At 36.6% G+C, this 19,972-nt stretch overlaps 1 protein-coding gene across 2 annotated transcripts in view; it reads right to left on the bottom strand.

Annotated features, from left to right (window-relative positions):
* Positions 1 to 230: 230 nt before the first annotated feature.
* The window catches only part of LOC124606817 (CCR4-NOT transcription complex subunit 9), a 74,077-nt gene continuing 54,335 nt past the window's right edge, over positions 231 to 19,972 (bottom strand). For both annotated transcript variants that reach the window (XM_047138884.1, XM_047138883.1), the window contains 3 exons: positions 3,249 to 3,443; positions 2,976 to 3,067; positions 231 to 2,066 (listed from right to left, as the gene is read on the bottom strand). In XM_047138884.1, coding sequence (XP_046994840.1) covers positions 1,880 to 2,066; positions 2,976 to 3,067; positions 3,249 to 3,443 — 474 coding nt within the window. In that variant the 3' untranslated portion in view covers positions 231 to 1,879. The remainder of the gene's footprint in view (positions 2,067 to 2,975; positions 3,068 to 3,248; positions 3,444 to 19,972) is intronic.

Genomic DNA, 19,972 nt, shown 5'->3' on the forward strand with positions numbered 1-19,972 from the left:
GTTTTTTTAGGTCCAGTTTTAAGTGGATTGTAATATACTAACAATCCAGGTGATTACATCAAGATCCCCACTAACTCATTTTTTTACACCTTTTCTAAGAAAAGTACGCCATTTTTGGCCACATGCAGACAACGAGACATTGGACTGCACTACTCGTGACAGAAAAGCACACCAAGCACAAATTTTTGAGGCAATGGATTATACCTTTATTCAGAGGTACCAAACTCCCATCAACTTTATAAGAAAATTTATTTCAGAAACATTTTTTCTATAACAAATATGCTATACAATCTATAAATTTCAAGTGTTATAAAACAAATATAACACCAATGATCAGGTACAATTTAAGATGTTACAAACTGTATCAGACTGCATTAACAAAAAAACAAAGTAACAAAAGTAAATAAAAATAGTGAACTACAAATAGTTTTCCAGATGTTGCTACCTCGTAGCCTTTGTATAGTGCAAGTTGTACTCAGTACATTCTTCTATATTCTCTTGATTCAGTTTTCTCACCTTTAGGAAGTGTGTGACAGAAGTTATGTAATTTAGCCTGCCAGCAGGACACAATTCCATCAAGGGTATATAAATCAATATCATAAAAAACTATATTAACAGTAATACATTCAGTATTCTCAGATAATTTGTGAATTACTTCAACATTAAAAAGTTTTTCAGTGCAACTACAACTGTAAAACTCACTTCTCAGAGCAAAATCAAATTATGCAATTACATTAATTATGACATATTTAAAAAGACTTACAATTAGCCTATACCATTTACAAATAAATTTCATTCTGGGTTAATGATGATAAATAATGATATTCTGAGTGAGAAAGTTGCATGTCTGCTCTTCATCAATAATGAAGGACATTTACCAGTCTTAAATATTGATTTTTAAATATTAACATGAATTATGTTAATATTTTTATATCATTCTCTACTGTACATTATTATTTCTTTCCTGAAAAGTAACAAGCTTTCTTTGGCTTATATGTACACAAATTCGATTTATCTCTTGCTTTAAAATAAATAAGATAAATGTAAAAATAATACAAGGCCCCAAAAAGTGACCATTCAGGTCAATATTAATGACATTCTACCACAAAACATAATAATCAATGTACATCAAGGTAAGAGTAAGTTAGATGAAGAAAATGACTGAAAAGTTATAATTAATATGGAAGAGTAATTAAGTGCTAACTCAAATTTGAGTTATCTGCAAACTCTTTAAGTCTCAAAACTGATTTATCTTATAGGCATATCAGAGCAGTAAACTCTACATATAAAATATTTCCTTACAATACACAACACAGTACACATCATAGTCATCACTTCAGTGGTCTTACATTTGAATGTATCATGTGAACAACAGCTATTATTTGTTCCAGGCCATCTCAACATGAAGACTGCAGATTCCAGAAATGTATGACTTGTCAAGCACATTCTCATACTTTACACATAAATCATTTAACTGTTCTTTTATAACTTAAGTTTACATGTATTCCTCTCTAATAATGAACACTTACTTCTTTTATGTAAAGAGATACACTTCAACTACTTTCCATGCATCATATTGCATAACAATATCCAGAACTAACTCTCACATTTTTCCATTTCTGAATTCACAGAATATTTCTGATACAATTTCAGATAATATAGACAACAAAGATAAAATTATCCCAGATAAAGGGCATTTTAGGTACTGACTTAGCCAGTATTGAAAATTGAAATTTCTTCAATTAGTCACCCAGTTTCTTTGCAAGATTAAGTAAATTGGAAACACCTGTGAATAAAATCAGTCTATCCCTCTGTGGTGTCATGAATAAACTGCTACAGACAGAAACAAAATATCAACAACATAGTCAAACAGTTCAATTCACTGTGGGGCAAGGGGTGATATACCAACATTAGTATTTGCGCCAACAATAGTGACAGGTCCTGCTTCAAGATTTTTCAGCAGTTGTGTCAACCAGTGTTTTGTTGACTTGTCATCCTGTAGGCAATTTGAGAATGTGGTGTCCCTCAACTGATCAGGCAGACACTGTCGTAGTGCCTCTCTTGCCCTGTAACACAGCTTACATTAATGCACATTTGTAACACAGTACATTCACAATAGCACCTAGAAAAACAATACTGTAAGTAAAGACAAAAGGTCTACAACAGAATGCAGCAGTTTGAAACACACATCTCATCATATTTTGAACTGTGATTACTTTTTCAGAATACAGGACATAATAATGAATATTGTACTTCTGCAGTTAAAGCTACGTCTTTTTGTGAATTATTTAATTTGGATACAGCCCATGGTGAGTCCTGCATTTATTACCTTCTTAAACACCTTTATAAGTCATATTTGATTTATTCCATTGATATCCAGACATTCCTATAGATACCAACAACTTCCATAAGGCTTTAAAAGTCTTTACATTACTCCCACATCACCCAACACTGTCATGTAATAGTTACAATACCCTACTCTTATTTACTAGGAGTGGGCTTCCAATGTCCATTTGATCATCCTGAATAAAGAATTTCACTGTTTCTCTAAAACACTCCAAACTTTACTTCCAGAATGGCAAAGTGAATGACATAAAAAACTGAGAGTTCTGCCGACATTAAGGTACTCAATCTCTACACAATAATAAAAACTGATTCTAGTTCCTATACTGACTATAACAAAGAAAGGAGTAATGTGCTAATGGTCTTCAACTGGATCAAGTAATTAGTACACTCAAATAACTAGGCAACTAAGCTGCTGATCTACCTCAAAGGGAGCCTCTATTTTCTCATGGTTAAGTTACCGACAACTTTAACATGTTCCACACCTCACAGTTAACAGTAATTTATTGAAAGTAAAACAACTACACAAATTACCTTATAATCTTTATAATGAGAAAATTAAAAATAATTTTAATGTTTCAAAACAATACACATATAATAGTGGCACTAGCATTATCTTATTTAGAACTTACCTAGGGTTGTCAGAGAGGCGGAGGTAGCATCTCACAACATGTTTAAGCAGCCTTGCTGAAGGATCTTTTGCCAGAGACAATACCATTTTTCCCTAAAATATAATTTCCACAGGTATAAAACAGAAAATTTAAGATTCAACATGTAATACATCAATAAGCAATGTTACGCAAACAGAATTTCTGGTGGGTGAAATTATTGCAAAAACAGTGCACTGATCAATTTAAATGAGTCAGGTGAAATATAACTCAGCATACAGCTATTAAGACACTTACAAGGATCATAGCAACATGTGAGAATCTGTCATAAGTCTGACAAATGTATGAGAGGCCACTGTCATCAAGAAGTATCTTCTGTAATATGAAGGTAGCCACAGTCTTTGATAGTTCTGATCCACTTTCCATTATTCGCAGACACAGTGGGATTATCTCAGTTGTCAGAAGGAATGTAATGACCTCTTGTTCATCAGTCTGTGAAAATATCACCATAAAAAATGTGATAATCTGCATTTTGTGTCTAAAGATCTAGATTTTATGTTAAGCACACAAGATTCTTTCAACACATAACACTGAATGGCAAAGTTACACCAAAAATTTTACAATCTGATATGACAAGAACATTGAAATATTCTAATTGGTACAGCACAATTTTTTTTGTGCACTGATTTGTCTTGTACATTTTCCACACTGCCTGGCAGCTATCAGATGCATTTAACAGCTAACTTATAGATAATAAATACAGAAAATTGTGCTTATTTAAAGGAAACTCTGACTGTTACGGTGCCTGTGAAAACTAGCTGACAAGTTATATTTGAAATGAACGATCAAAATTTTGAAGTTAATCTCTTTCCAATCACACTTCATTGGTCTAATTAATCTAGTGTTGCAATGTAGTCACAAGTGCAAATGTAACTCCAGCTCCATATGAGAATGAAGGATATGCGACCTGCACAAAGACTCGAAGTGACTCAGTAACATTCTGTATGTTCCTTTATATTTTCACTTTGCCTTTTTGTTTAATTCCTTTACTTCTATGTTTCTCTCTGCCCTTCAAGGTACCCTCACTCAAGCCTTCTTATAAACAGCTATGGACATCAAACTCTTTCCAAAAACTGGAATACATTATCTCTGTGGCAATTCAGAATTCATTTGCTGCCTGCTAAAGAAAATATATATCAAGCCTATGCACTTACGATTTACTATACCTGCACTACTTATTCAGACACTCTTTCATATTTCTTACCCATGGAAGACAACTTTGATTCTGTTGATGACTCAATTTGAGTTTCTATTTGTATTTATGTCTATAACAATTTGCTAACTCCTGAAAATTTCATTATACATGAATAAATCTCCACTTATATGTTCAAATATTCACTGCTGCCATTAACTTTCCATGTTCAGAAAAGTCTTTGAATCCAGAAACCTAAATACAAATTTTTATATGTTCTTTCACTAGTTAAATCATCTTAAAATGTTGCAACTGGGGTTTTTGGTATATTTAACATTAATTGACTAGAAGGGCGCACACACACACACACACACACACACACACACACACACACACACACACACACACAAAGGAGAGAGAGAAAGAGAGAAAGAGAGAGAGAGAGAGAGAGAGAGAGAGAGAGAGAGAGATGTATTTCTTTGACACCTCTTTCTCCTACGTTTGCATTATTGCATTATAAAAATTACTGAGTGGTTATAATTACAGTGGAGCTACTCACAGAGGTCCAGTGTCGGCTGTAACTATCATATGTATGTATTCCAATGCGTTAATGCGGAAACTATTTATGCTGGAAAAAATTAGTTAATTTTTGCCACCAGGTGTAAATCTGGAACTGTGAATGTAAGAAAGATGTATAGAAATGTTTTCATATTTACTGGACTCTGAACGGGATGTGAGTAGAAAAGGTCAGACACATGAGAAAGGCATAATGCTGATTTTACTATTGACCGCTACTTACACAGCATGTTCAATATGAGCACTTGAGACATCGACAAAGTGCTGTATCCCTAAAATGACGTGATCAACAGTTGCTTGCAGCAGTTCTGTTGGAAATGGAGGAATGTGATTCCATATAGTGGCCTTCAGATTAGGTAGACTGAATGTGTCCCTGGTAAACATGTTCCCTTAGATCTCCCCCAGAGCTCTAAGTCACATGGATTCAGATCAGTTGACCTTTCAGGCCATGTGTCTGGAAAACCTCTGGAGGTAACAGGTTCATGTACGGACACATTATTAAGCAATATTTACTGGGCGAGTGACACAAGATGCTGCCCTGTCTTGCATGAAAACTGGGGTTTCCACACAGTTATGCTCTTCCAAAGCAGGATTCACATGCCGTACATGGAGGTCTTGATAACATGCACACGCCACTTTACACTTGACAGGCCCTCTGTGTGTATTCTCTTCAAATAATGAATAGAGAATACAGATGCTTGAGAATCCACATAACACAGTCACATGCAGCAACTGCAATGGCTCTTTGTGCACAACATGGTGTTTAATAATACCCCAAATTCAGTAGGCCTATGTATTCGCTGCACCCTGCAGTGTAAAAATGTGCCTTGTCACCCCATAGAATATTGCTTAGCCACATGTCATCAACTTCAATCTGTGCCAGAAGCCAAAGAGCAAATTCAGAGCATTGCTATGAATCATGAAGTTTAAGTTAATACACCTTCTGAATCTTGTACAGGCACCAGTGTAAGATAGGGTGCAAAATTTTCCATACTGTTGATCATGGGATGGGCAATTCTTGGGACACTCCACAAGCACTAGCACTACCTGGGGCACGTGTTCCATGGCTAGTTACAGCGATAACAACCTCATCAATAACTTCCACCGGCATGGGACGCCTTCGTCTTCTAGATGCCACACCAAGCTCACCTGTGTTTTCAAATTTCATTATCTTCTTCTTTAAAACATTTAATGACAGTGGGCCTCTCCTCAGATCTTTTAGTTGACAACAGTTTCTCAATAGAGCACTGTAATTGATGCCCTTCACAAAAGACAGCACTCTGTCTCTCTTCTCGATTACCATCCTATTCACTCACATTATTGCTTTTCAAATGACAGTGTGGATGTCATATCATCATAAGAACAGTGTACATCACAAGATTTGCATCCGTTAGTCGCAACTGGAACTAATTTGTTTTCCAGCATAAATTGGTTCCATATTAACACATTAGCATATCTACCAACTTTTGCTGTCATATGGTAATTACAGCTCACACTGGACCTCTGTGAGTAGCTGTACTTTAATTATAACCACTGTGTATTACTTGAGAAAGCATCAGAAAGCAAACTCGGCTGTAACAGAAACTAACTCATTCAGATGGTTAGCTGTAGACAAAATCCAGTGAAAGACAGTACACATTGTCGTCTTGCAGTCCAAGCAGGGAACGTCAGCAGAAAATATCTTCACTAGCAGCTGTGAAAGCACGGTGTTAACATCATTAAATTTACTGACAATGAGGTGAAAGCAATGACTGTGCTGATGGAAAGTGTAACAAGAAAAATGATGAGGTCATATCAACTGTGTGCAAGTTACATCAACGAGGGAATGATGATGAGCAGAGTGGGATTTCTAGAAGCACAGTAAATACATAAATATTCTATTGACACAGGAATAACAGTAATATTTGGCAGCAATTTCTGCAGTATTATGAACTTTGCAAAAGCTTCACAGTTTTTGTAACACAGAACTGAACTTCAATGCAGGCAAGGAAATTCTAGGAATAATTATTCCATCTATGGAATTCAGTTTTAAAATGCACCAGAAAAGACAAGTCATGCTATGCAGGACACTGGCATAGAGCCTGTGACAGCATTACACTATTACGAATACTGCAGTGTTCTCCCCCCAACTGTTTCTCAGGCAAAAAAGCACAATGGTTTTGTCACCCTGGACACATCCTAAGTTCATTTCCTTAGCTAATAATACTTCCAAAAGCTATAGTTTGCAAGAATGAAGATTTCCCTTGTAAATATCAACTTCTAGTACACCTACTCTCAGCTACACATCATTCACTCTTGTTTCTCAAATGGATCTCTCTGCAGTAATTTCGTGGATGGGAATTATCCCTCATGTGATACCGGCATTGATTCAATACTGTGTGGAATCCGTTACAAATAGGACTAACATAATTTTACTGTTGCTTCCCCCACAGCAAAAACACTAAAACTAAAATCAGTTTCAATGTAACACAATTCTGATAAGGCCTGGATGAAACTGGGCATTGGTTAATTGAATACTTCAAAAACTGTTATGTTCTAGGAATTACTGAGCTGCAAATAAAAATAAAAATAGGAAATACAAATTACTACAGCTGATGTTTGCGATGAAAATGGGAAACACATAACCTGGTTACAAGACAAGTATTTATCTTCAAAACTAATGAAATCTAGCTAAATTGGCATCTTCTACAACTTCACTGTTAAGTGCAACAGGAAGAAAAATACTGGAAACATACTGAAGCAAGATATAATATTAACAACACTGCTTTCTAAAAAATGAAAGCACTTTAAAAGCAAATGTGGCCTAAACTTGTATGGCATTTACAAATCAAGCAAATTCTTGAGAAATGGAAACAAACTAGATGCTTCAATTGCAGCATACAATACACACAAAACACGAAAAATACAAAGTATGAAACTAAGGATGACAAAGACGTTTGATTAAAAGGAACATGAAAGAACTGCAGTTCAAATATAAATAGGCAATGAAGCAGTTTCAGCATCCTACCAAACTGCAAACTGCTTCTGGATCGAGGATCTGGTGTGACTTAAGATGGAATCCATCCTGTGGATTAACAATGAGAGCCTGTGTGCTGGAAGCCTGGATGTGGTTTGCCACATCCAGCAAGGTGGAGACTGGATTTATGAACATTTAGAAAATGTTCGCACCCGTACACTTGAGAACACTACATGATACAGACACTTTTTCACCCCCCCCCCCCCCCCCCCCCCCCCCACACACACACACACACACACACACACACACACACACACAGAGAGAGAGAGAGAGAGAGAGAGAGAGAGAGAGAGAGAGAGAGAGAGACACTAACATTGCCAAATACTGTAATTAACATGCTAACCCTGTAAAGTTACAGGATAAAGGGCAGCAAAAAGAAAAAGATTATCATTCTGCAGCCAAGAAAGAATTCACTATATGGAATATTACATGGAACAAACTGAGATGAATTAAGTATCAATTTTGGACAAAGTAGAAAAATGTGAATATCTATTTAGAGAGCAAAATCATACGAGGTAACTTAAATACCGGGAAGAAAAATTCAAGGATGGAAAATCCAGGCTGGAATGTAACAATGTAAGTGTGGCTTCAGCAGTCAGAAACTGCAGTCGTGCGCTTGTGTGTGTGTGTGTGTGTGTGTGTGTGTGTGTGTGTGTGGGGGGGGGGGGGGGGGGGGGGGTCTATCTCTGATGAAGGCCTTGTTGGCTGAAAGCTCATTTTCTGACAGTCTTTTTTGTGGTGCCTATTTGTGACTCAGCATCTCAACTTAATATTGTTAAATACTGGAGTCACACATAACCAATACAGCATGGAAAGGAGAATGTTCTTCTACTAAAGATACAGTGTTTTATAATTATATACCATACTGTGACAAAAATGAAATCCAGAAGAGGAGGTTTATAAAAGATTCTCAAATGTGACAGTAAAACTAGTTTATACACTATTGAACAATAATATAAGACATTTTTACAAAATTTTAATGAAAGTGATACCCGTGTAGCATTCTGACATATGGGTATGGAGTACATTGATAGCTATCATCACAGGATGATACACATGAGAGTGAGGCAAATTTCCCATACACTACTGCAGTCACAAACCAATTGACCAGTACCTTTAAACCTGACCGACTGAGGTCATTACAGATAGATCTCTGGACAGGCATGTTGCAGGTTGAAGAAATGATTCCACCATTCACTTAAAGTAATTTGGAAAAACCATGGAATGCATAGTTTGAAGAGTGATGTTTCCACCAGCAACTTTGGTTAAAATAAGTAATGTATTTAGCACTAATGGCTGGTTTCGAGCTTTAACTCATCATGAAGTGCAAGAATGGATGTTGACACTTTCCTCAGTCAGATACTTATGAGGTGGATATGTTTACATTCATTCATACATTTGAAAATGAGCTAAAGCTAAATCAAGTGAGTTCACTTGTTTTATAGGCTACTTAGTGATTTATTACTTGGTCATTAGGTTGTGGACTATTTTTCTGTGTCTACATTTCACCTCCTAATGCTGCAGAAATCTTCAGAGGCCCAACAAAGCAGTTTGTTAATTCTCAAATTTTAGAATCTCAGCTGAACACTTCATAAGTAAAATGCAACAACTAGGCTTGACACCTGACCACTAACTAAATTTCATTGAACTGTGTGGAGATCATTTATTGTGCTGCAATTCCTAAGGTTTTCCTGGACAGGAGTTACATTTATAGTTTCCAAGCCAAGTTTACAACACCACTTTTCTGCAAAATGATTTGATGACTAAGTTATATGCTTCAAGTAATGGTCTCAGCCACTCTCCCATCATTTGAGGTAAATGACTAGGATACTCTTGAAAATACTGTATGGATGACTGTTGTTATTGTCCAAGTGGAGGGAGAAAAATATACCTTTCCACTTCTTGAAATGTTACTCCAGGCTGCAGTGGATCATGTCCAACCCAAGAGCAGTAACATGATTCACATAAACTGTGTTTTTACATAAAAACTGTATATAGGTATCATTGATGGAAGTGGGATTAATCCTCTTGTCCACAGCTTCACAATACATTTCTATCCTGAAAGTTCTCACTGCTAGTAAAATATTGTCATCAGTGCACAACTGCTAGAGCTATTCATTCTGGTGAAGTTCTTGAGAAAAACACTTGTTATCTGCGATCAGTGTTCATAATATCCTATTTTGCCACCAATCTACTCTACTGACACTCAAATTTTGTTGACAGGTGTGAAACCATTAATGAGGGCTTAGAAGTCTCCCATCAGGAACTTCCTCCTGAATGATTGTGAATTTTAGCCCTTGCAATCTGATAATAGCAGTAGATGGACTGTTCTTGAATGTACTGTGGCCACTAATCCCATGTGTTATTCCAATGATCAGATATTTCATTCTACACTAATTCATCAACCAAAATGAGCACCCATTTGGGGAGCATTGTTTCTACCACTTCATTGGGAATATGTGTGTGTGTGTGTGTGTGTGTGTGTGTGTGTGTGTGTGTGTGTGTGCGCGCGCACGCACGCACTAAATAGTTATGGTTCTCTGTTTAGTTTCTAGGTAAAAAATTATTTATAAAAACAATTATTGTTCTGTCATTTACACATGTTGTCCAATGAAATTACACTACAATACCCATATTTTCAGCTATGTATGGAAAAGGAGCAAAGTACAAGAGCAATGGCAGTTCTTATAATTTAAGTGCAGTTATTTTTTTATATTTAATCTAGACTGCAGTGGAGAACATTACAGCTACAGTAAGTTGTTAGTTAGTAAACTCCATCGTGCTCACAATCAACTTACAAATTATGCTATTTTTGTGGAGTTAGATAACATCTCTGGGTTATAATGATAGAAATCTTGAAAATAAAGGGGCAATGTGCTGAAACTATATCCACAAAAATCAGGTTTGGAGAGGGGGAGAGGTGGTAACAAAAGCAGAAAAATCAACACACATTCATGTTAAGAAGGAATGAGCAATATATCAACAATATTAATAAACTTTTATGTTGAAGAACCAGAGATGGGAATTTAGAAAAAAAATATTGATAGTATAAATGCAAGAAGAAGAGATACTCATAAGAGAATCAAATACAATGAACTTTCTTAACAGAAAATAATGAAGAATTTGAATAACTGATGAATGGAATGAACAGCAAATCTTCAGTCTCAGAACATTTTCTAGAGTGTTAATAGAGTTGTTTCTAGAGTAGCCAAGGAGAAAGTGCCATACAACACACTGTCTGTGATGAAGAGATAAATGATATGCAAGGTGCAGGTCCCACCTTCATTCAACAAAGTAGCCACAATACCTATGCCTTTGCAGTTTTTCTCGAGTTTCTACCCCTCAGTGTGAGTAATGAAAGTACTAACCCAAGAGGCCTTAATAATAATAATAATAATAATAATAATAATAATGCCTGAGAAAGACAAGAAACTAATTTGCCACTCATTACAACACAGATAGGTATAAATGTGAAATGAAACAAGGCATTCAGCTGTGGATACTACTGTGATATTGCACAAAGTGTTACATATTTAATCACTATGATTGACAGTAACAAGACATTTATAACACCAATAGCATGAAGTCTTCCAACTTCTACAGATTCAGAGCTAGGGAGGTGAGTGCACTAGAAAGTACAGATTATAACTTTGTTTATATCTAACTCAAATTGTACACTAAGTTGAAGGCAATAAGTACTGCAAAGGAGATGACAAATTTGCTAAATATCCAAATTCAACAAGAGATAGCAGTAGTATTTAAAGACTTCTGTTTCCTAGCAAACAATATTACACAATATATGAGAAATGAAATAAATGCACAGCAACGGTGTAGTGCAAACTGTTCAGATATATAGTGACAACTGACAATTTGTGCCAGATCAGGACGGGAAATGAGATTTCCTGCTTAGCACGAGAAGTTTCCTCAACAATTAGTCAACCTGACTTGACCAAAACTTCCACTATCACTGATGTTACCACAGGTTCTCGCAAGTGAAAAAATATTGAAACTCTAAATCAGGCCACTAGAAGTACTCAGACAGCCTAATGCAACTGCTAGTTGGAAGCTGGAAATCTGAATTTGAGTCCCAGTCTAGCACAAATTTTCAGTTGACACCACATTTTCGTAATATTACACAAAACAACCAAAGTGAGGGAAACATCAGAAATACAGATGCTAGTAAACACATCTTTCACAGAAAAAGCTTCACTGGTATCACATACTGATATGGAACTGAGGAAGTGTTTCCCAGAAACTGTGTCCACATATTTGCATGGAAGTGAGGCATCGACAGTGTAAAAATCATGAAGCACTTTAAATGTGTTACAAAAGAATGTAAGAAAATTACAGGACAGAATGAATAAAATGAAGATACGCAGGAAAAAGAATGCTACGAAAATTTCTGAAAATTTCTACTGGAAATTTTAAGCAGAAGATTAAAAGCAAATTTTGTAAAGTGTTCAGGATATTTAACATCAAATTGGAAAATACAGAGGAGAGGGAAAATTGGAAGGATATGCAAATATCAGACCAGGAAGAACGAACAGAGTGTGTCAGGAATAGCAGATATGCATACGTGAAAACAAAAGATATAACAAAAAAACTTCAGTCAGTGACAACAACAGGAAAGTTCAATAATAGCATAGAAGTGACATTAAACTCGGGGCACTCTACAAATTGGTGAAAATTGTTCTAGCACTTCATATATTTTAAATATTTCCTTCAGACAATTTGAAACAAAATCCTATTGTACTACACTGAAAATCCCATGTGAATATCAATACAGCACATCAAATTATGAAATTTCTTTAGAATACTAATGAAATTTTGAAGTTCACGTCTTACAATAACAGAGTGTGTATGAAGACAAGGAAAAAAAATTCCTGGATTTCCTGCTTTTAATACACTTCTTCCCAGGTTAAAATACACTTTCTTTGCATTATGAGACAGTATATTTTCCCTCAGAATGTTAAAACTTATCAATCCTTTGAATGGTAAAAGTTTTGTTCACTGGTGCGGAGCTTCCCTGCTCATTAGGAAACACTACCCAGGATAAAAATAACGTGTTTCGGAAAGATCTTTGGTGTGCAGCAACATATATGCTGCATATCTTTGTAATAACAAAGTATAAATACGTTCGTTTTGGAAGCACTGAAATCGAGATTGTGACGCGCATTTCGCAGCCAATCATAGCTCACATCATGTTATCTCAACCACACCTGTAACCATTCGTGCTGCCCCTCTCTGTATACATTCAATATCCCTTGTTAGTTCTATCTGGTATAGATCACACACACTTGAGCAATATTCTAGAAAAGGGCGCACGAGTAATTTGTAAGCAATCTCCTTTGTAGACTGTTTGCACTTCCTCGGTATTCTACCAGTAAACTTAAGTCAATCACCTGCTTTACCCATGATTTGACCTATGTGATCATTCTATTTCATATCCCTACTAAGTGTTACACCTAGGTATTTGTACAAGTTGGCAAATTCCAACAGTGACTCATTCATATTACAGTCACAGGATACTATGTTTTTTCGCTTTCTGAAGTGTAAAATTTTAAATTTCTGGCAAGTTGCCAATCTCTGCACCACATTGAAATCTTGTCAAGATCTGGCTGCATATTTATACATCTTCTATCAGATAGTACTTCATTATAGATAATTACATCATCTGCAAAAAAATCTGATTTTATTATTAATACTTTCTGCAAGGTTATTAATATACACCAAGAACAGCAAGGGTCCCAACACACTTCCCTGGGGCATACTTGAAGTTACCCAAGGTAACTTGCTGTGTCCTCCATACGAAAAAGTTCTCAATCCAGTCACTAATTTCACTTGACACGCGATATGATTGTATTTTTAACAATAAACGTAAGCGCATTACTAAGTCAAATGCTTTTCGGAAATCAAGAAATACTGCACCTATCTGGTTGCCATGATCCAAAGCTTTCAGTATTTCATGTGAGAAAAGCAAAGTTGGGTTTCACATAATTGATGTTTTCGAAATCCATGCTGGTTGGCATTGAGAGGTCATTCTGTTCAAGATACTTCATTATGTTTGAGTCCAGAATATGTTCTACAATGCTACAACAAACTGATGTCAAGGATATGGCACAGTAGATCTGTGGATCACTTCAACTACCTTTCTTGTAGACAGTTGTGACCTGGCATTTTTCCAAGAACTGGCCGCAGTTTTTTGATTGGGGGATCTACAATACCTTATAGTTAGAAGAGGGGCTAACTCAGCCACAAATTCAGTATAGAATCTGACAGGGATTCCATCATGTCCCGGAGCTTTGTTCAATTTTAATGATTTCAGCTGTTTCTCAGCACCACTGACACTAGTACTTATTTCATTCATCTTTTCAGTGGTATTAGGATTAAATGGGGACCAATTCTCCTGTGTTTTCCATTTTAAATTAACACTTGAAAACAGAGTTAAGCATTTCTGCTTCTGCTTTGCCATCCTCAATTTCAGTTCCTATCTCATTCACTAGGGACTGGGCAGTAGCTTTGCTGCCTCTAACAGTCTTTATGTAGGACCAGAATTTCTTGGGGTTCTGTGATAAATCACTTGACAATATTCCGCTACAATGATCACTGAAGGCATCACACACTGCCCTCTTAGGAACGCGTGTTTCATTCAGCATCTATCTATAGCACTACGCTTTATTTTATACCTGTTATTCAGTGGTCTCTGTTTCTTTAGAAGTTTCTTTACAGTGACTGTATACCATGTAGGTTCCCTTCCACTATGAACTGTTCTACTGGGTACATCTATCAAGTGCATGGTCAACTATTCTTTTAAACTTGAGCCAGAGTTGCTCTACATGCTACTGCCCTGTGCTGGGAGCTTCACGTCCATTGAGATATGACACTACTGATTTTTTATCCAGTTTATTGTACATGTATATCTTTCTGCTTGTTTTAGTTGTACTTTGCTAATCATTGCCGTCATAACTACATCATGTTCACTGATAACAGTTTCGATGTGGACATCCTCAATGAGTCCAGATCTATATGTTACCATTAGGTCCAATGTATTTCCATCATAAGTGGGGTTCCTAACTATCCATCCTAGGTTGGTTGGTTGCTTGGTGGGGATCAAACAGCAAGGTCATCAGCCCATCTAATTAGGGAAGGAAGGGGAAGGACGTTGGCCCTGTCCCTGAAGCAATGTAGGGAAATCATGAAAAACCTAAATCAGGATGGCCGGACATGGGTTTGAACTGTCGTCCTCCCGAATGTGAATCCAATGTGCTAATCAATGTGCCACCTTGCTTGGTATCTATTCTACATAGTTTTCAGGGAAGACATTTAGTAAAGTTTCACAGGGTATCTTTTCATGCCTACATCTAACAGAATTGTAATTTTCCCAATTGATTGCTGGATGATTAACGTTTTCACTGATGATTACAGTTTGATTGGGGAACTTACTTACAAGTGAACCGAGGTTTTCTCTCAAGTTTCCAGTTAGATCAGGAGATGCATCTGGCAGGAGGTAGAAGGATCCAGTCATTTTATGCCCACCCCTAATACTGAGTCTTACCCAAACAATCTCACATGTAGCTTCAATTTCTGTCTTGGTGGATTTGAATTCCTTGGCTACTGCAACAAATACATCACCTCCATTTCCCGTTTGCCTATCCTTTTGATATAGGCTTAAATTTTCCCAAAAAATCTCACTACTGATAATTTTAGGTTCCAACAAGCTTTCTGTACCTAGCATTATGTGAGCTTCACTGCTTTTCATGAGCACTTCAAACTCTGCCCCTTTGCTGCAAATGCTTCACCAGTTTACCATTAGGATTTTAATACTCTCACCTGTGGGGGGGAGACACTTTTTCCTACATTACACTGATACTGCTGGGTTTCCTACAGCTATCACTATCTGGACTGAATGGAGAGTCACCTCATCTAAAAAACCCTTGTGTGCACCCCACACACAGTCCGCTAACTGAGTAGCAGCCTCTGATGTATAGTACACATCTGACCTGTTTAGAGGGACCCTACAGTTGTCAAACATACGGTGAAAGTCCAGAAAGTCACAGCCTAGCTTGTCACAGAACCTTCGAAGTCTCTGGTTTAGTCATTCCATTTGACTCAAAACCAAAGGGCCACATCAGTTCTGGGGATAATGCTGCAAATTTAAAGCTTCATTGAAACTCCACATGCAAGGCTGGTTTTCTCAATCTTCTCCACCAGATGTTGGAATGACTCAAGAATGACCTCAGAGCTCAGACAACAGGCATCATTTGTTCCAATGTGCACCACAATCTGGAGTTGTTGCAGCCTCTTCCCTCAATGGCTGTCAGAATAGCCTCATCATCATGTTGAATGAGGCACCCAGGCATACACAATGAGTACACCTGGTCTCCTTCCCTGTCCCTTGCTGCCATTTCCATAAGGGGTACCGCCATTCATTGTATGTTTGAACTGCCAACGATTGATAGACCCCTACCATTCTTGTATGTGCCTCCTCCTGACACAAAATGAAACAGGTTTCCCAGAACAGATGAAGTGAGTCCCATTGGTTCAGTTTCAGTGAAAGACAGCATCTCAAACATTTTGGTTAGGGGAACTGGTAGAACACCGAGTCCTCCCTGGTCACCTCCACCTGGTACAGGATGCCTAGGTCTGCCATTGACACACCACCTGCAGACACATGGATGGATAGTGACAGCTCCCTTACTTTCTGCAGGGGAGACAGGAGCCACAAAAGAGGATAGCAGTTGAGGCACCTTTGGTACAAGTATCACAGGTACACTACTCTCAGAGCTCCTCCAACACACAGATTCACAACAGCTGCCAATCATCTGACAGTAGTCAGGGCAATTTCCAGCTGTTTATACGAATGTTAACCAACTAACACAGAGTTTGAGAATAGCATTCACAGTGGAGCAGCATTTTGGGTAGTGCAATGTATTACAAGGCAGTAAACAAATTAACTTTGAAGTAAGCCTGCTGATCATCTTTTAGTCTGTTGAACTAAAAGTTGCTAATTCCCTATAAGAATTGAAAAAAATACACAAAATGAGATATCTATTGAGGCAACACAAAAACCTGTGGTAAAAATTTCTAGTTTCCTGAAACAGTTTGATGTTAATTATTGTTGTCAGCAAACTCAAAAACAGAATTAATTCACAATAAATGCAGATAATAAATAGGGCTACTCCTCTTTAAGGGAAAACTAGATGTAACACAATATGTTAGTTACTAAATCTGCTACAGTAACTAAAACACAAACGCCAATTTGCTACAAACTGCTTGTGGGTTATGCAAAGGACAATGGGAGCTTCTGAAAATTCTCAAAAATGTATGTTTGTTTGCCAGTGACATTTTAAATGATAGCATAAATGTCTGGTCTTCCAGTCCCAAAATTTTTCTGCATGGCTGGTCCTCAAAGTGTTGTTTTGAATGCAAGTCAAACACACTGTGATTTGAGATTTACCACATATTCTCACATGTAACATAATTCATCTTGTGTGAAAGGAAATTTACTTTGAAAGTAACACTTCTCAAACCACCATTTGCAATATTTTCCCATGACCTGTTAGAAATTTTGACAGTTCTTATGCCATGCTCATCAAAAGAAGTTTTTTGTTAAGAAGCATTGCCCATCTTCACCCTAAGGCCTTTGACAAATTTTGCCACTGGCAAACATTTGTGTGTGCACTGTGTTTTGTTGTTGTAAATGGCACATTTTCCTTGCAACTTAAGTTTTATGTTGGTGTTTTTCTCTTCTTTATGTTTTATTGCTGCAGTATTATTCTGCAGTGGCAGGTCAAAGTAAAACTCTTTGTAACTTAAGTACGTATTAGTTCATACCATCAAAATTACAAAAATTTAACTCATAACTAAAACAATGAAAAATTCCCAGAATTCTAAGGAAATCTTAGGTGTTTCCCATTTTTCTCCTGGATAATAAAATTCCCAGGTTTTTCCAGAATTTCCCAGTTATCCTTGGGTGTATACATCATGAATAAATACATTTGTTATTTTTATAGTTTAATATTGATGACTTTTGTGTAGATTTAAATAACTCTAGACATAGTAGGGTAAACAAAACGACTGTATCAAAAATTACTTCCCGGATATAACACACTTCTCTCTAATCTAACACTATTCCACTGAACCATCACAATACAGTACACATGCAGTTCACAGAGATTGCACAATGTGTGACATGATATATTGCTATTGTAATATAGATCATAAGGCATATCGCTTATTGGTGCAACACTCTCATTCCCAGTGGGATGTGATACACGGTGTGATTTGCAATGCAACTCACTGTACGACAAGGAACAAGGCAGCATGAATCATGTTTCTGCTTCAGTTGCAAATCATGAGCTCTTCTAAAGAGGATGTTGCTGTACCTTACTATTTATAGGTCAAAAAATTGAAAAACGAAAGGAAGTACTTGGCGTACCCATGCAGGGCTACAAATATTCAACACACTTCAGCTGTGGTTTCTCGCGGAGCTCTCCCAACGTACCACAAATTCCACAAAGGAGACCACACAGATTCCACTTCGTGGAACAATACGTTGTGCGAAGGAATGAGCACTCAGCATTTTACTACTATTGTCCCAGAATGAACCAGTTAAGTGGCTTCTACTAAGTTTCTATGCACTCTGCCAATGTGGGCTGCTTCTGCATCGTATCTCAGGTTGTATCACATATTGTATCACCTCAGTGAGAACCATGCCTAACAAATATCTTTGTTCAATGTAAATAAATGAGATGTGCCTTATAGATATAATGCATATTACCTTACAATAATTTTTAATTACAAACATTTAGCATTTCAGTGGTCTGGGCAGCTTCAAGAAGCTTTTGGTATCATAGGCAACACTTCTAGGGTGAAAAATAGAAGAGGAAAACAGATATTACTAAATTTTTACTAGCCTATAGCTACTTTAAAAACATTTGTCTTTCTCTTTTTCTTTGTTATCTGCGGCAGAAATGGCCAATTGAATGAGCATAATGGTACAGACTTCAGTCAGTGTAGTATACTGCAACATACATGTTTTGCACAGTAGAAGTTCCTCTTGTACATATAGATATGTGTTAGAAACATTTTTTGCTTTCATATAATGTGAGCTTTCTTGACATTACTTCACTGGATCTGATAATACTTTTTGGTACAAATCTGCATGCACACAAGAAAAAAGAAAAACAGAAATGGTCATTACACTTTTTTTACCTGCCTTTTTTAAAATTTTAAAACGTTTAACTTAACTGACAAAATCAAACAATTATTACACTGAATTATTAGTTTTGGTTGTCTAAGCATCTGCTTTCAGATTATTTACTGTCACAACAAGATACTATTACATTATTGCATGTTCACATACATGAGATGCCAAAACTGAGCAGTACAGTTTTGACATAACGTCTATTTGATCGTGCACTACGTGATAATTTGTTGGGACAGTACCATGGCAATAATATGATCTGAAAAATGGTTGCTATGACAACTGAAATTGGTAACACATTTTAACTGTGTTATATGGTCATCCACAGAATAAACGTATTTTTTAAGAACAAAACATGACAGACTTTTTCATAAGGCTTAATGATTTCTGTACTGCCACAATAAATGTGCAATGATATGAAAGTACAGTTTTATATCTGCCACATACCTGGACAAAACTTATATCTTGCAGCTGCACCTAAGACTGTCACACACATAATGTCCCACAAGAAGAAAATTTCATGCAGTTTCACACATCAGAACAGATTAGAACCAAATCTATAATTTTCACACAATTAAAGCAGTCAACATAATAACAGTTAAATACAGTCACCAGACCACTTAATAAAATACTATTAAATAAAAGCAAACAATTAATCAGCTGCTTTTCAATACATCTAAGCACATACTTAATAATGACTTTATTATATCATTACTGTAAACCTACTAGAATACCAAGACTTGTGGTAATTTAAATTAATGAAATGATCAGTCAGTATCACATGACTGCTAGGTGCAAAGTTCTCTGACATGGAGAGAGATGGCATTGCTATCAACTAAATTTTGCTATTACTGTATCTATACGTACTGCACAATAATGTAATTATAGTGCCACCCTCATTTGTAGAAATGCTCATTTATGAACTTCTTAGATTAGTTGTAGTGCATATGTTATGTCAAAATGAGTAAACAGGAATACTGGTCCCATGCCATCATAAATCTCGGTTTTCGACAGTATGCAGACAACAGAAT

This window comes from Schistocerca americana, chromosome 3 (genome assembly GCF_021461395.2).
Source record: "Schistocerca americana isolate TAMUIC-IGC-003095 chromosome 3, iqSchAmer2.1, whole genome shotgun sequence".
NCBI lineage: Eukaryota > Metazoa > Arthropoda > Insecta > Orthoptera > Acrididae > Schistocerca > Schistocerca americana.